We start from the raw sequence: 18,083 nt of genomic DNA on the forward strand, positions 1-18,083 counted from the left end.
TGTGTGTGTGGGAGAAACTTTGGAAGCAGCTCGAGTTGGGCCCCAGGAATTGTTGCATCAAAAACAAGACCTTTGCTTTATGAAGCGAATGTCTAAGGAAGAATCATCCGGAAGCATGTGGACCATTTACGGGGAAGAGAAATGTCCCAGCAGCCAGTATGGCCACCTGAAACCATGTTGCCAGCAGGAAACGGTGTTGACTATCCAGCTGGTGAAGTACCGAGCCAGCCCATGACAGGCAAGTCCATCGTCCCCATGGAAACGGATGAAGCTGGGTTACCTGTACCTGAGGAGATGCCGGGTTGGTTTCTGTATGAAGCTCCCCAGTGGAGGCACCGCCGATAGAGGAGTTACACCACCCACTAGTAATCGCAAACTACCTAAAAGACTCAATTCATGATGGACTGATTGCGTGTGTTTAATGCTCCAAATCTCTGCATTGTAGTTGTGGGTAAATAAACGTTGCAGTTGTTATTTAGCGATGAATGGGAAATATGGCATCTGTCAATGGTTCGAGCTGGAATCTAACCCAATTGTTCAATGTCTACTGTGACCACAATGGTCAGATCCACCTGTCATGACAGTGTTGCTGTTTGCGAAGGTACCCCGGGCCTCCATTGCTCCACCATCGTTAACTGGGCCCCGTATCTAAGGAAGGACGTGCTGGCCTTGGAAAGGGTCCAGAAGAGGTTCACAAGAATGATCCCTGGAATGAAGAGCTTGTCATATGAGGAGCGGTTGAGGACTCTGAGTCTGTACTCAGAGTTTAGAAGGATGAGGGGGGGTCTTATTGAAACTTACAGGATACTGTGAGGCCTGGATAGAGTGGGCGTGGAGAGGATGTTTCCACTTGTAGGAAAAACTAGAAGCAGAGGACACAATCTCAGACTAAAGGGACGATCCTTTAAAACAGAGATGAGGAGGAATTTCTTCAGCCAGAGGGTGGTGAATCTGTGGAACTCTTTGCTGCAGAAGGCTGCGGAGGCCAAATCACTGAGTGTCTTTAAGACAGAGATAGATAGGTTCTTGATTAATAAGGGGGTCAGGGGTTATGGGGAGAAGGCAGGAAAATGGGGATAAGAAAAATATCAGCCATGATTGAATGGCAGAGCAGACTCGATGGGCCGAGTGGCCTAATTCTGCTCCTCTGTCATATGGTCTTAAGGAAGACGTGAGAGCTCAGGGCTTGGTGCTTCTCACTAATTACATCTCAAAGGCTAGTCAAAACAGGATCTTATGGTTATAATTGAATCATACTCCATTGCACAAGGGAACAAGAACTGGAAAACAAATAATTGCACCATCGCTGGGGTTCCTCTTCCCGCTGAGGTGCATCACAGTTGCTTTGCAGAAGGAAGGAGAGCAGCATGAATAGTCTAGCCCGCTCCCTGTTGTTTTGGCACATGTCCGTCACCAGCCTTTATTCTACAGGTACGAGTTTGACATTCTGACTTTCATTTGTCTCTTTAACTCTACATCAACGACTCAGTTGAGTTTGGGAATGGGAAAGCACGGCTTTTGGATTTACGCCCGGGATTGAGTGGATGTTGACGTGTTCTTAAATGAATTGTGTCTAGTTGGAGGAGTGATCGTTTTATTGTGTTTTGCGGAGTGGGATACTCTGGGAATAAGACCTGAAGGTGGTGGGTTTATTCAGCTGTCACACTAGGTTCCATTTAGTCTCTCAGGTTTGATTGCACCTGTTTTAAATGGTATTCTCTTCGTTTCACTTCAGTACTTTATATTTCTATGTATTGACATAATTTGTGCGAAAGCTGACAAGACGTCGTACTGCAGTGTGTGCGGGAATGGCGATATATTACCATGTCAGGATAGTGAATGACTTGGAGCCAAACCTCCAACTGGTGGTGTTCCCTTGTATCCTTCGCCCTGGCCCTGCTTGGTGGTCAAGGTTGCGGGTTTGGAAGTTGCTGTCTCAGGTTCCTTGGTGAGATGCTGCCGTGCATCTTGTTAACGGTACGCACACTGCCGCCACTGTGCGCCGGTGGTGGAGGAAGCGCATGTTTAATGTGGTGGATGGATGTGCCGATGGAACAGGCTGCTTTGCCCTGGGTTTTGTCAAGTTTCTTGAGAAGTTGCTGGAGCCACACTCAACCAGGCGAGTGGAGAGCTGAGGGCGTTCCATCGCACCCCTGGGGGTGAACGGTGGACAGGTTAGAGCAAGCCAGGAGGTGAGTTACTTGCTGCAGAATTCCCACACTCTGAATTGCTCCGGTAGCCTCAGTATTTAGTGGATTGGATTTGTTTATTGTCACGTGTGCCGAAGCACAGCGAAAAGTATTTTTCTGCGATCAGCTCAAACAGATCATTTAGTACATGAAAATAAAATACATCGCTGAGGTCCCAGGTTCGATCCTGGCTCTGGGTCACTGTCCGTGTGGAGTTTGCACATTCTCCCTGTGTCTGCGTGGGTTTCGCCCCCACAACCCAAAGATGTGCAGGGTAGGTGGATTGGCCACGCTAAATTGCCCCTTAATTAGAAAAAATAATTGGGTAACCTAAATTTATTATTTTTTTTTTTTAATTTAAAAAAAAGAAAATAAAATACATAATAGGGCAACGTAATGTACACAATGTAAATACATAGACACCGGCATTGGGTGAAACATACAGGGGTGTAGTGTTAATCAGGTCATTTAGGAGTCTGGTAACAGCGGGGAAGAAGCTGTTTTTGAATCTGTTCATGCGTGTTCTCAGACTTTTATATCTCCTGCCCTTTATCTATATGTACATATAAAGTATATATATTACATACTTTTATATGTGACTGCTCCAGTTAATTTCTGGTGGGTGATGGTAATGCCATTGAATGTCAATGAGAGATTATTACATTTCTTCCTGTTGTGGATGGGGACTGCTTGGCATCTGTGTGTCATCAATGTTACCCACGCTACAATTTAGTAGATATGGGGTTGTGAACGGTTCGGGAAACTGTGCAGTCATCAGGGAACACACCCCTGAGGCAGCACCCTACACAGAGAGATTGTTGTGTGTCCTCTGTGCTATTGAGGATCACCTGAGATTGATTTAGTTCGATTTTCATGAATACATGTTGTCGGGCAGCACGGTGGCACAGTGGTTAGCATTGCTGCCTACGGCGCTGAGGACCCGGGTTCAAATCCCGGCCCTGGGTCACTGTTCGTGTGGAGTTTGCACATTCTCCCCGTGTCTGCGTGGGTTTCGCCCCCACAACCCAAAAGATGTGCAGGTTAGGTGAATTGGCCACGCTAAATTGCCCCTTAATTGGAAAAAATAATTGGGTACTCTAAATTTATAAAAAGAAAAAAAAATGAATATATGTTGTCCTGAAGGTGCTGACTAAAGCCATCCCTTATCTTAGCAAATTGGCCAATGAAAGATTCTGGTGAAACGTCAGAGACCTGGGGTGAGATTCTCCGACCCCCCCCCCCCCCCCCCCTCCACCGGCCGGGTCGGAGAATCGCCGGGACCGGTGTGAATCCCGTCCCGCAGCCCCACCGCCGGCGGCCGAATTCTCTGGCGCCGGTTTTTTTGCGGGGTCGGGGATTGCGCCGCGCCAGTTGGGGGCCGTTGGCAGCGCCCCCCCCCCCCCCGGCAATACTCCACCCCGCGATGGGCCGAGCGGCCACCCGTTTTCGGCCAGTCCCGCCGGCGTGGATTAGACCAAGTCCTTACCGGCGGTACCTGGCTCTCCGGGCGGCCTGCGGAGTCCTCTGGGGAGGGCAGGGGGATCAGGCCCCGGGGAGGCCCCATGTTGGCCTGGCCCGCGATCGGGGCCCACCGATCTGCGGGCCAGCCTGGGCTGTGGGGGCACTCCTTTCTTCTGCACCGGCCACTGTGAAGCTCCGCGATGGCCGTCGCGGAGAGGAAACCCCCTGCGCATGCGCCAAATCGCACCGGCTGGCGGAGGCCCTTCGCCGCCGGTTGGCGTGGCGCCAACCCCTCCAGTGTGGCCTAGCCCCCGGAGGGGCAGAGGATTCCGCACCTTCCGGGCGGCCCCACGCCGGAGTCGTTGACGCCACTCCTTCGCGCCGATACAGCCCGCCCCGCTGGTTAGTGGAAAATCCCGCCCTTGCTTCTCTCTCCACAGATGCTGTCAGACCTGCTGAGAATTTCCAGCATTTGCCATTGATGTTGTAGATTTAGGGCGGCACGGTGGCACAGTGGTTAGCATTGCTGCCTCACGGCGCTGAGGACCCGGGTTCGATCCCGGCTCTGGCTTACTGTCCGTGTGGAGTTTGCACATTCTCCCCATGTCTGCGTGGGTCTCACCCCCACAACCCAAAAGATCTGCGGGGCAGGTGGATTGGCCATGCTAAATTGCCCCTTAATTGGAAAAAAAAGAATTGGCCACTCTAAATTTAAAAAAAAAATTATGTTGTAGATTTTCAGAATTTTGTCAAGTCTCTCGATATTATTTTGCTTTTGTAGTGAGGTGTCGTACGCTGTGATTATGATTTAGAAATACCCATCCCATGCCCTTATTAATTTGCATTTATATTCCAGGGAAAATTGGTTGCAATGCTCAACTTACAAAGAAAGTTTCTGGTGTGCTGAAGGGAGATGTGACAATCACCTGTAAGTATGCAGAGTCCATCCAGGCAACGACATTGCCACCCAAAGCGACCAGAGAAATCTCCATTGTGAGGTTGGCTGAGCAACATAATCTGCAATGGTTACATTATAAACATGACCATAAAGATGCCCAGGTCATAATCGACACCAGTATCGTACACCGATGTCCTACCCCTTCACGTTATTCAAATTCGATGGGCTCCCTTCACACTGCCCAACTCCACATCAGAGGATTACTCGTGTCAGATGCTGGATTCTATTTCTGCGTCACAGTTAACAGCAAGCTTCAAAGAGAGCCTGATGCATCGCAGCTGGTTATCAAAGGTGAGTGCAGGTCCGTTGAAGTCCGGTCCCCCATGGCGAGTGTGCGAGCATCACGTTCCCAATTTGGATTGAAGAGGGACTTGCAAAGTCGGGACTAACTCCGCCGAAAACAGAAAGATGCCTGGAACGCCACGACTGGTCCGGCAGTATCTGTGGAGAGGGAAAACTTTAAGAGTCACACGGTCTCCAAACGGTAACTCTGTTTCTCTCCCCACGATGCAAGTCCCCACTGACTTGCAGGGTGTTCCCGGCATCTTTCTGTATTATTTCAGATTTCCAAAGTCTGCAGTGCGTTTCTTTTATTTTTTTGGAAATAACGTATCCCGGGATGATTGGATTTAAAAAAAAAAATTTTTATTAAGGTTTTCACAAAATATAAACAACAAAACAATATTAACAAAACAACCATGGTAAAAACCCAAGAACAACAACCACCCAACTACATAAGCAACTACTAAAACAAAAAAAAAGCAAACAACAAAAAGGAAAGAGATAACACCCGCCACATCCAACAAACCCATGTACACAATTCTCCCTCCCACCCAACCAAATCCCCCACTCCTCCCCCCCAGGTTGCTGCTGCTGCCGGCCTATTTCCCTACCGTTCCACCAGGAAGAACAGGAAAGGCTGCCACCGCCTACTGTACTGATCCCCTCAGGGCAAATTTCACCTCCAATTTGATGAACCCCGCCATATCATTGATCCAGGCCTCCACGCTTGGGGGCCTCGCATCCTTCCATTGAAGCAAGATCCTCCGCCGGGCTACTAGGGACGCAAAGGCCAGAACACCGGCCTCTATCGCCTCCTGCACTCCCGGCTCCACTGCAACTCCAAAAATTGCGAGTCCCCAGCCTGGCTTGACCCTGGATCCCACCACCCTCGACACCGTCCTTGCTACCCCCTTCTTCCAAAACTCCCCCAGCGCTTGGCATGCCCAGGGATGATTGGATATTGGCGGACAGCCTCAGGTGTTGTCTGATGTCCATTAGTCCCAGGAACTGAGCTTTCAGTCCTCAGCACGCGAGTGGAAACAGCCTGGGCCTCCCATCCAATCTGTCAGTAAGAAAATGGATCATCTGTTGCTGTACTGAATCCTTGAAGAGACCCATGTCAGCCCAAGAAGGCCTGTTTGACAGTGAACAGTTGAGCTCAATCCATTTTCCACCCAAAGTCCACACATTTTTTCTAGCAAGCCTCAGCCAAAGGCAGTCACAAGTGGCGATATTGTCTTGCCCCTTCCTGATCCAGTTTAATCCAATTCATTGTCCTCCCATCGCCGATTGCGACACTCCCTGGACAAGATGCAGCCAAGATGCATTAACCCTGTGGGCAGACCAGGTAATAAACCCAAACGCCTTCTTCACCTGCATTTCTCAGGAATTTCCTGAGGGATACAGCACAAGGAAGGGTTGGGGGTTTCGGCAAAGGTTGGTGTCAAACCCGGTACAGGTTTGGAGGGCCTGGGCTGTATTGTTCTTTGTTCTCAGTTGCTCGCTGAATGAGGCGCTTAACATACAGGAATTGGGAATGATTTGTTGCCATTTCAAAAAAGTGGGCAAGATTGCCTCTCTCGTGTTTTTCTTTTTTGGGACGTTGTACGAGCGGGAAATCAGCTTGCTCCTCTTTCAGCTCGGGGAACAATGTAGGACGGATGCAGGGTGGGGGTAGCTCAGCTTACTTACAGAGTAGCCAGCTGACAGATAGAGACGAGGAAAGTCCTCCTATTTGATCCCTAGCCTGTACTGAGTTAGCTGTCAACTGTTGGAAAATGGGACCTTGGAATCCCTGACTTGGAAGGGGAAAATGGTGGATGGTTCCTGGTTATCCTCCCTATCTCTGTAATCGCCTCCATCCCCCTCAACTTCAATGCTCCTCCAATTCTGACCTCCTGTGCTTCCATGTCCCATTGTTGTGGCCGTGCCCTCAGCTGCCTCGGGCCTACGATTTGGAGATCTCTCCCTTAACCTAACCGCCATCTTATACCATTTTTTTCTTTAAAGGCACTCCTTAAAACCTCTTTCTTCAACCAATCTTTTGGCCACCCCTCCCTATATCTCATTGTGGGCCTGTATCAAAGTTGGAAATTAAATTAAAATGAAAATCGCTTTTTGTCACGAGTAGGCTTCAAATGAAGTGACTGTGAAAAGCCCCTAGTCGCCACATTCCGACGCCTGTTCAGGGAGGCTGGTACGGGAATTGAACCGTGCTGCTGACCTGCCTTGGTCTGCTTTAAAAGCCAGCGATTTAGCCCAGTGTGCTAAACCAGCCCGACGCACCCATGATACACCTTGGGATGCTTAACGATATAAAAAGTGCATTTTATAAATGTAGGTTGCTGTTGTCAGTAGCTGCCCATCAATCTGTGCAGGTCCGTCCGTGTGAGGACACATTCAACGTGGTTGTCGTCGAAGGCATGGAGCAACTCAATGTCTGCAAGCATCCATCAGGCTGTTTGGGTGAGGGTGCAGATGGGTACAATCGCCTGGCGTGACCCAGTACCTTTAGCGCAGGCTGGGATTAGAGCTGGTTAGGCCATCACTGGAATACTGCGTGCAGTTCTGGTCACCACATTAGAGGAAGGAATTGACTGCACTGGGGAGGGTGTAGAGGAGATTCGCCAGGATGTTGCCTGGACTGGAGGCTCTGAGCTATGAGGAGAGATTGGTTATGCTTGAGGCTGTTTTCTTGGAGCAGTGAAGATTGAGAGGGGGGGGGGTCTGATAGAATGTATAAGCTTGTGAGTGGCATTGGAAGGGTCAATAACCAGGGGGCATAGAATTAAGGTAAGAGATAGAAGGCTAAGAGGGTAGTTGAGGAGAAATGTTTTCATCCAGAGGGTGGTGAGAGTTTGGAACTCGCTGCCTGAAAGGATGATTGAGTCAGAAAACTGGTAAAATTTTAAAAGTACTTAGATCTTCACTTGTGGGCAGCACGGTGGTGCAGTGGGTTAGCACTGCTGCCTCACGGCGCCGAGGTCCCAGGTTCGATCCCGGCTCTGGGTCACTGTCCGTGTGGAGTTTGCACATTCTCCCCGTGTCTGCGTGGGTTTCACCCCCACAACCCAAAGATGTGCAGGCTAGGTGGATTGAATATGCTAAATTGCCCCTTAATTGGAAAAAATGAATTGGGTACTCTAAATTTTTTTTAAAAGATCTTCACTTGTGCTGCCGTAACCTCCAGGTCTACAGTGCTGGAAAATGGGATGAATGTAGTCAGGTATTTGTTGACCAGCATGGACACAATGGGCCAAATAGTCTCCTTCTCTGCATTTATTAATCTATGAGAGACGAGAACTGATGCGACACAAGAGCAAATAACCGTTCTCAACTTTTGTATGGTATGAATGTTGTTAAATGCAAATCATGTACCTAATTAGTTACGAATGTTTTTAAAAAATATATTTTAGAGTAACCAATTCCTCTTTTTTTTTCCAATTAAGGGGCAATTTAGCGTGGCCAATCCACCTACCCTGCACATCTTTGGGTTGTGGGGGTGAGACCCACGCAGACACGGGGAGAATGTGCAAACTCCACACGGGCAATAATCCAGGGCCGGGATCGAACCCGGGTGCTCAGCGGCGTGAGACAGTAGTGCTAACCACTGTGCCACCGTGCCGCCTAATTAGTTACTAATATATGAGCTTATAGCCGGGGCCACAGTCGGAGCCAAGCTTCCGGCTCCACAAGTCCCCTAATTGTACAGGATGGGTGGAAGAGGGAAGGAAGAGTGATAGTGAGAGAGGATTCATTAGTGAGGGGAACAGACAAGCGTTTCTGCGGCTACAGGATGGTGTGTTTCCTCCCTGGGGCCAGGGTCAGGGATGTCGCTGATCGGATGTCAGTATCAGGCCCCCTCTCAATCTTCGCTGCTCCAAGAGAAACAGCCTCAAGCCGAACCAATCCCTCCTCATAGCTCATGGAAAAAAGGTGGAGGGCGATAGGTCAGAGGTCGTGGTACACGTTGGTGCCAACGCGATAGGTAGAATGGACTCAGAACGCAAGGCAGCTGATTAAAAAGCAGGACCTCAAAGTTTGTTCTCTCTGGATTACTCCCAGTGCCACATGCTGGCGAGCACAGAAATAGCGGAAGAGGGGCAGATAAATGCATTGCTCAAGAGTTGGTGCAGGAGGAAGATTTATCGATTCCTGGATCATAGAACATAGAACAGTACAGCACAGAACAGGCCCTCCGGCCCTCAATGTTGTGCCGAGCCATGATCACCCTACTCAAACCCACGTATCCACCCTATACCCGTAACCCAACAACCCCCCCTTAACCTTACATTTTAGGACACTACGGGCAATTTAGCATGGCCAATCCACCTAACCCGCACATCTTTGGACTGTGGGAGGAAACCGGAGCACCCGGAGGAAACCCACGCACACACGGGGAGGATGTGCAGACTCCACACAGACAGTGACCCAAGCCGGAATCGAACCTGGGACCCTGGAGCTGCGATTAAATAGAAATAGAACAGTACAGCACAGAACAGGCCCTTCGGCCCTCGATATTGTGCCGAGCAATGATCACCCTACTCAAACCCACGTATCCACCCTATACCCGTAACCCAACAATCCCCCCCCCACCCTTAACCTTACTTTTAGGACACTACGGGCAATTTAGCATGGCCAATCCACCTAACCCGCACATCTTTGGACTGTGGGAGGAAACCGGAGCACCCGGAGGAAACCCACGCACACACGGGGAGGACGTGCAGACTCCGCACAGACAGTGACCCAGCCGGGAACCGAACCTGGGACCCTGGAGCTGTGAAGCATTGATGCTAACCACCATGCTACCGTGCTGCCCGATTACTGCGATTGTTTCTGGGGAAGATGGGAGATGTACAAGCGGGACGGTCTGCACCTGACCCAGAATGGGACCAACATCCTTGGGTTTGCTGGTGCTGTTTGGTGGAGTTCAAACTAGTTTGGCAGGGGAGGAGACACGGGCATTATCATAGATTATCATAGAATTTACAGTGCAGAAGGTGGCCATTCGGCCCATCGAGTCTGCACCGGCTCTTGAAAAGAGCACCCTACCCAAAGTCAACACCTCCACCCTATCCCCATAACCCAGTAACCCTACCCAAGGGCAATTTTGGACACTAAGGGCAATTTATCATGGCCAATCCACCTAACCTGCACATCTTTGGGCTGCGGGAGGAAACCAGAGCACCCGGAGGAAACCCACACACACACGGGGAGAACGTGCAGACGCCGCACAGACAGTGACCCAAGCCGGAATCGAACCTGGGACCCTGGAGCTGTGAAGCAATTGTACTATCCACAATACTACTGTGCTGCCCAAAAAGGACACAGTACACTACAGTAAAGGAACCAAGACAGAGGGAGTTCAGCCCTGTTGAGTTCCAAGGGAGTAAAGTGAAGCTGGATGGCCTCTAATTTAATGGTATGTATATTATAGGTCCATAGAATCCCTACAGTGCACAAGTAGGCCATTCGGCCCATTGAGTCTGCACCAGCCTTGGAAAGAGCACTCTGTTTAAGCCCACGCGTCCACCCTATCCGCGTAACCCACCACCCCCAGTTAACCTTTTGGACACTAAGGGGCAGCCATTCCATCTAACCCGCACACCTTTGGACTTTGGGAAGAAACCGGAGCACCCGGAGGGAACCCAGGGAGACACGGGGAGAATGTGCAAATTCCACACAGGCAGTGACCCAGGGCCGGGATCGAACTTGGGTCCTCAGCGCCGTGAGGCAGCGGTGCTAACCACTGCGCCAGTGTGCCACCCTGACAAGGGAGTACTCGATGAATGGCAGGACACTAGGAAGTTCAGAGGAACAGCGGGATCTTGGGGTGCTTGTCCACAGATCCCTGAAGGCGGCAGGACAGATTAATAGCGTAGTTAAGAAAGCAGACGGGACACTTGCCTTTATCAGTCATGGCATAGAGCAGGGACGTTATGTTGGAGCTGTACAGGATCTTGGTTAGACCACAGCTGGAGTATTGTTCAGTTCTGGTCACCTCGCTTTAGGAAGGATGTGATTGCACTGGAGGGGGTGCAGAGGGGATTTATCAGGATGTTGCCTGGGATGGAACATTTGAGCGATGAAGAGAGACTGGTTAAGCTGGGGCTGTTTTCTTTAGAGCAGAGAAGACCGATGGGGGAATTTATTGAGTTGTGTAAGATTATGAGGGGTATGGATAGCGTGGGATAGAAAGCAGCTGATCCTCTTACATAGAACATAGAACAGTACAGCACAGAACAGGCCCTTCGGCCCTCGATGTTGTGCCGAGCAATGATCACCCTACTCAAACCCACGTATCCACCCTATACCCGTAACCCAACAACCCCCCCCTTAACCTTACTTTTATTAGGACACTACGGGCAATTTAGCCTGGCCAATCCACCTAACCCTCACATCTTTGGACTGTGGGAGGAAACCGGAGCACCCGGAGGAAACCCACGCACACAGGGGGAGGACGTGCAGACTCCACACAGACAGTGACCCAGCCGGGAATCGAACCTGGGACCCTGGAGCTGTGAAGCATTTATGCTAACCACCATGCTAGTTGAAGGGTCAATAACAAGGGGGCATAATTTTAAAGTGAGGGTCAGGAGGTTCGAGGGGATTTGAGGAAAGATGTTTCCACCCAGAGGGGTGCGGGAGTCTGGGACGTACTGCCCCCTGTCTGGGAGGGGAGTAGAGGCAGGAAACCTCACACCCGTTAAAAAGTACATGGATGACTTGAAATGTTCTAACCTTTAAGACTATTTGCTAGGAAGTGTTCGTCGGTGAAGACTTGATGGGCTGAAGGACCTCTTTTGTGCTGTATGAATTTATGACTCAATGACTCTACTGCACAAGTCCATCAAAGTATTTTAATACTTTTCTCTTCTGTTGTTTAAGCTGTCTCAATTTCTGAGACTTGGTTCCTAACATCCCCGATGGAGGCGAACAAGCCGACGATTCTGCTCTTGAATGTGATCGGATTTTATCCAAATAAGATTGAGGTGGATTGGCAGCTGGCTAAGAAACAGCTGCAAGGCAACCCTGTGTTATTGGCTAACCCTCATTGTGATGGAACCTTCAACGCTACGTCTATGATTGCATTTGTACCACAAGCAGACGATCACGATAAAACAGTTACTTGCCACATCACTCATGAATCTGCAAAGGTATCGATGACTCTAAGGCTCCAGGTTTTATGTAAGTGCTGCACAGATAGAACAACCAATTCTCCCTTCTTGGAGCTGACTCTTTGCTCGATACATAGGATCATAGAATCCCTAGAGTGCCGAAGGAGGCCATTCGGCCCATCGAGTCTCTGAAAGAGCACCCTACCTAGGTCCGCTCCGGCTTCCACTCCGCCCTATCCCATAACCGAACCTTTTTTTAAAAAACTATTTTATTGAGTCATTTATATGTATACACATCAAACACAACCATAAAACAAGACAAACAGGGCTGCAAATAATCAAAACCACTAAAATACCTAACACCCCACTATCCTGTCTCCCACACTGCAGCTCCTCTACCTCATTTTTAATCCCCCTACCCACTGCGGACATCTTAAAAGTTTTCAAAGAAGTCGATGAGCGGCCGCCATCTCCGGTCAAACCCCTTCACAGACCCTCTCAAGGCAAACTTTATCTTTTCCAGCCTGAGGAACTCTGCCCGGTCGCTCACCCAAACTCCTGGTTTTGGAGGCCCCGAGTCCCGCCATTCCAATAAGATCCGTCTCCGGGCTACCGGGGAGGCAAAGGCCAAGACCACCGGCCTCCCTCGACCCCTGGACTCCCGGGTCTTCTGACGCTCCAAAGATCGCCATTTCGGGACTCGGGACCACCTTCACCTTCAAGACCTCCGACATAACGTCGGCAAAGCCCTGCCAGAATGCCCCAACCTTTGGACACGCCCAAAACATATGGACATGATTCGCGGGCCCACCAGAGCACCGACGACACCTATCCTCCACCCCTTCAAAAAACCTGCTCACCCGGCCCACAGTCACGTGCACCGCCTTTAACTGAATACGGCTGAGCCTAGCACACAATGAGGATGCCTTCACCCTCGTCAAAACCTCTTCCAATGGGCAGCACGGTGGCGCAGTGGTTAGCACTGCTGCCTCACGGCGCCGAGGTCCCAGGTTCGATCCCGGCTCTGGGTCACTGTCCGTGTGGAGTTTGCACATTCTCCCCGTGTCTGCGTGGGTTTCACCCCCACAACCCAAAGTTGTGCAGGCTAGGTGGATTGGCCACGCTAAATTGCCCCTTCATTGGAAAAATTAATTGGGTGCTCTAAAAAATTTTTTAAAAACCTCCTCCCACAGCCCAGCCTCCACCTCCCTCCCCAACTCTTCCTCCCACGTACGCCTCACTACCTCTATCGGGGCTCCCTCCCAGTCCATCAATTCCTTATATATTTCCGACATTTTACCCTCAGCTTCTCCGGTTATTGACACCATCTTGTCCTGTAGCCTCTGGGGTGGCAGGTGGGGCAAGGACGGCACCTGCTTACTTACAAAATCCCTCACCTGTAAATACCGGAACCCATTCCCAGCGGGCAACTCAAATTCCTATCCCGGAACCTAACCTGCACATCCCTGCACACTAAGGCAAATTTATCACGGCCAATCCGCCAAACCCTCACATCTTTGGACGGTGGGAGGAAACCGGAGCACCCGGAAGAAACCCACGCAGACATGGGGAGAAAGTGCAAACTCCGCACAGTGACCCAAAGCCGGAATTGAACCTGGGTCCCTGGTGCTGTGAGGCAGCAGTGCTAACCACTGTGCCATCATGCCACCAATTAGCCCTGGCACGCACCAAATATTTTCTTGAGTCTTTATCATGTCGTGAGTTCTTGCGATCTGGAATGCGTCACCTGAAGGGGCGATGGAAGCAGATTCAATCCTATCTTTCAGGAGGGAGTTAGTTATGGACTTGAAAGGGCAGCACGGTGGCGCAGTGGGTTAGCACTGCTGCCTCACGGCGCCGAGGTCCCAGGTTCGATCCCGGCTCTGGGTCACTGTCCGTGTGGAGTTTGCACATTCTCCCCGTGCCTGCGTGGGTTTCGCCCCCACAACCCAAAGATGTGCAGGCTGGGTGGATTGGCCAAGCTAAATTGTCCCTTAATTGGAAAAAATTAATTGGGTACTCTAAATTTAAAAAAAAGTTATGGACTTGAAAACTACCAGCCCTGTGGGAGAACCAACAAGCACCTGGATTGCATCTCCATCTCTCATTGCCACTTTTCTAAGGGCAATTAAGGATGGGCGATAAACTTTGGCTTTGGCAGTGATGCCCACTTCCCATTAAAAAAATATTTTGAAAAGAATTTTCTGGGGGAAGAGAAGGTGAAGGGGGAGTGAAACCGATTGGATGGCTCTGCCAAAGAGCCATCCTATGCGTGATGGCCCGAATAGCCTCTTGTACTGATCCGTGACCTTCCCCGAGTGGCCAATCTTTACCTGAGGACAGTGAGCTATCCAACAGTGGGGAGGGGGGAATAACATCGCCAAGTCCAATCCTACTTTGGAAGCTGGGATTCCTGGATAATGACCTAGGACCTCGGCTGATTCTTCCCTTTCCTAGCTAAGCGGCACTGAGGCCAACTCCAGCACCATTCATGCTGCCCTCGCTAGGATTGCCTCACTCAGCACCGAGTTGACATCAGGCGGACAAGGTCCTTTTGGTCCGTTTGGCTCGTTACCAGGCTGAGGAATGATTCTGCCACCAGACTAGAGAAAAGTTACTGATAGCCACTGCTTTAATCAGGAGGTGGGCCCTTCCAGTCTCCCTGGACAGGCGCCGGAATGTGGCGACTAGGGGCTTTTCACAGCAACTTCATTGAAGCCTACTCGTGACAATAAGCGATTTTCATTTCATTTTCATTTCATTTCCTCAACCTTTTCTTCCAATGCTGTTTCCTGACAGACGCTCCTCTACCTCTCACGGTGCAACCGCAGGAGGACTTTGCGAAGATGGAAGGTGACCTGCTCGAGCTGCGATGTATATCCAAAAGCAACCCTGTTGCTAAAATGTCTTGGATCCTCAATGGAAAAGTTTTGCTGGCCAAGACAACAACTCATTTGAGGATCAGAGTGGTGAACGTTTCACTCAGTGACCAAGGGAATTACAGCTGTTCTGCGGAGAACAGTCTGGGAACAAGAACTTCATCGGTGGCGGTCAACGTGATTGGCCTGCAACCCGGTTTGTATCTATTGGCTTTGCACCGAAGACATCTCAGGTTTATCATATAACCCTACAATACGGAAAGAGGCTATTTGGCCTCATGTCGTTGCACTGCCTCCCTGAAAGAGCTACCAATTAGTTTCCTCCCATTCACTTCTCCCAACGCCCAGAATCGGACACAATTTTATTTTTTCCCATTTATATTTCTTTTCGATTGCCTCCTCCCAGAAGCGAGATTTATTTAACAGGTAACAGTGCTGGACACCCTCTGGCACCTCAGTCGGGCGGTAGTGGTAGCACAGTGGTTAGCATTGTTGCTTCACAGCACCAGGTACCTGAGTTTGATTCCGGCTTGGGTCACTGACTGTGCGGACCCTGCACGTCCCCCCCCCCCCCCCCCCCCCCCCCCCCCGTGGGTTTCCTCCGGGTGAACAAAGAACAAAGAAAAGTACAGCACAGGAACAGGCCCAACGGCCCTCCAAGCCTGTGCCAACCATGCTACCCGACTAAGCTACAATCTTCTACACTTCCGGTGTCTGTATCCCTCTATTCCCGTCCTATTCATGTATTTGTCAAGATGCCCCTTAAATGTCACTATTGTCCCTGCTTCCACTACCTCCTCCGGCAGCGAGTTCCAGGCACCCACTACCCTCTGTGTAAAAAACTTGCCTCGTACATCTCCTTCTCCACCTGTGTTGCCCCTTTCAGTGACCTGTGGACCTGTACACCTAGATCTCTCTGACTGTCAATACTCTTGAGGGTTCTACCATTTACTGTATATTCCCTACCTGCATTAGACCTTCCAAAATGTATTACCTCACATTTGTCCGGATTAAACTTCATCTGCCATCTCTCTGCCCAAGACTCCAAACAATCTAATTCCTGCTGTATCCTCTGACAGTCCTCATCGCTATCCACAATTCCACCAACCTTTGTGTCATCTGCAAACTTACTAATCAGACCAGTTACATGCTCCTCCAAATCATTTATATATACTACGAACAGCAAAGGTCCCAGCACTGATCCCTGCGGAACACCACTAGTCACAGCCCTCCAATTAGAAAAGCACCTTCCATTGCTACTCTCTGCCTTCTATGACCTAGCCAGTTCTGTATCCATCTTGCCAACTCACCCCTGATCCTGTTTGACTTCACCCTTTGTATCAGTCTGCCATGAGGGACCTTGTTAAAGGCCTTACTGAAGTCCATATAGACAACATCCACTGCCCTACCTGCATCAATCATCTTTGTGACCTCCTCGAAAAAAAACAAAAAAACGGGTGCTCCGGCTTCCTCCCACAAGTCCCGATAGACGTGCTGTTAGGTGAATTGGACATTCTGTATTCTCCCTCAACGTACCCGAACAGGCGCTGGAGTGTGGCAACTCGGGGATTTTCACAGTTACTTCATTGCTGTGTTAATGTAGGCCTACTTGTGCCAATAATATAAATTATTAGAATAATGGAATTCAGGTCTTATCAGTGCTTCCAGGAGAAAAGAGAAACAAATTGGTTTCAGAAGTGACTTGATAAGTCTGCATGTTGAAAGCGTTAGACGAAGGGAGCTGGAGCGAGGCTTGTGCGACACGTAAACGCCTGTAATTAATTTGTAATACGTGGAATAGAAAAGAAAGGACAAAGGAGTTGCTTTCATGTCGGATCTCTCACTACCTAAAGCACTTCAAGGTCGAACAATAGTGTTGTAAAGTGGAGAACGCAGGAGCCAATTTGCGCACAGCAGTTCTCACTGACAGCAATGTGATAAATGACCCAGATGCCCTGTTTTGGTGATGTTGACTGAGGGGTAAACATTTGCGAGGACATAGAACATAGAACATAGAACAGTACAGCACAGAACAGGCCCTTCAGCCCTCGATGTTGTGCCGAGCTTTGTCCGAAACCAAGATCGAGCTATCCCACTCATATCCCTGTCATAGGTGTGGAATGTGTTTAATAATAATATTTTATTAAGGTATTTGAAATGTTTTATAACAGTAACATAAACAATAACATCAACATGGTAAAATAAATATTCCCCCCCCCAGCCCAATCTTCACGCACCTCAACCGTACAACAACAATCCCCCCTCCCACCCCCGGAATACTGGATCTGCTGACATTTTAATTTTTCCCGAGGAAGCTGACGAACGGCTGTCACCTCCGGGAGAACCCGACCATTGACCCTCTTGAGGCAAACTTTATTTTCTCGAGGCTGAGGAACCCAGCCATGTCACTAACCCAGGTCTCCACACTCGGGGCTTCGAGTCCCTCCACATTAATAAGATCCGTCTCCGGCTTAGCAGGGATGCAAAGGCCAAGACGTCAGGGAATCATCCCCAGCTCTTCCTCAAAGTCTTGCCGTGAGATCTTTTATGTCCTCCCTGAGGGAGCAAACGGAGCCTCGGTTTAACATGTCATTCAATCAGACGACATCTCCCACAGTGCAGCGTTTCCGCCTGCCCCGCACGGGGGTGTCCACATCGTTTCCTTTTGCTGCTCAAGATCCTGGAGTGAGTCTTGAACCTTCAACCTTGTGACCCAGAAGTGAAACGGAGCTTTCGCTGACAGGGTTGAATGACAAACCCCCTGTGGTAGGGGCGGGATGCTTTCACCAGGCGCGCGCGATCTGGCCGGTAGAAGTGCGGCTTGCACTCCGCACAGACCTGGCAGTCTCTGGTGACTGTCATTACTTCCTCGACGGAGTAGGGCAGATTGCGGGCTTTGACCAGATGGTACAAGCGAGTGACCCCCGGATGGCAAAGGCTCTCGTGCAAGGCACGGAGCTGGTTCACTTGTGCACTGGCACATGTACCTCGGGAGAGGGCGTCTGGGGGCTCGTTGAGCTTGCCGGGGCGATACAAGATCTCGTAATTATAGGCGGAGAGCTCGATTCTCCACCGCAAGATTTTTTCATTCTTGATTGCGCTACACCCCGGTACCAGCCTCCCCGAACAGGCGCCGGAATGTGGCGACTAGGGGCTTTTCACAGTAACTTCACTGAAGCCTACTTGTGGCAGTAAG

General features: G+C 50.0%; 1 protein-coding gene across 1 annotated transcript in view; it reads left to right on the forward strand.

Moving 5' to 3' along the window:
• The first annotated feature begins 1,349 nt into the window (after positions 1 to 1,349).
• Positions 1,350 to 18,083, forward strand: part of LOC119957173 (cell adhesion molecule 3-like) — a 29,363-nt gene continuing 12,629 nt past the window's right edge. The window contains exons 1-4 of the mRNA XM_038784966.1: positions 1,350 to 1,431; positions 4,507 to 4,899; positions 11,779 to 12,078; positions 14,808 to 15,083. Coding sequence (XP_038640894.1) covers positions 1,368 to 1,431; positions 4,507 to 4,899; positions 11,779 to 12,078; positions 14,808 to 15,083 — 1,033 coding nt within the window. The 5' untranslated portion in view covers positions 1,350 to 1,367. The remainder of the gene's footprint in view (positions 1,432 to 4,506; positions 4,900 to 11,778; positions 12,079 to 14,807; positions 15,084 to 18,083) is intronic.

Source organism: Scyliorhinus canicula, chromosome 25, assembly GCF_902713615.1.
Source record: "Scyliorhinus canicula chromosome 25, sScyCan1.1, whole genome shotgun sequence".
NCBI classification, from domain to species: domain Eukaryota; kingdom Metazoa; phylum Chordata; class Chondrichthyes; order Carcharhiniformes; family Scyliorhinidae; genus Scyliorhinus; species Scyliorhinus canicula.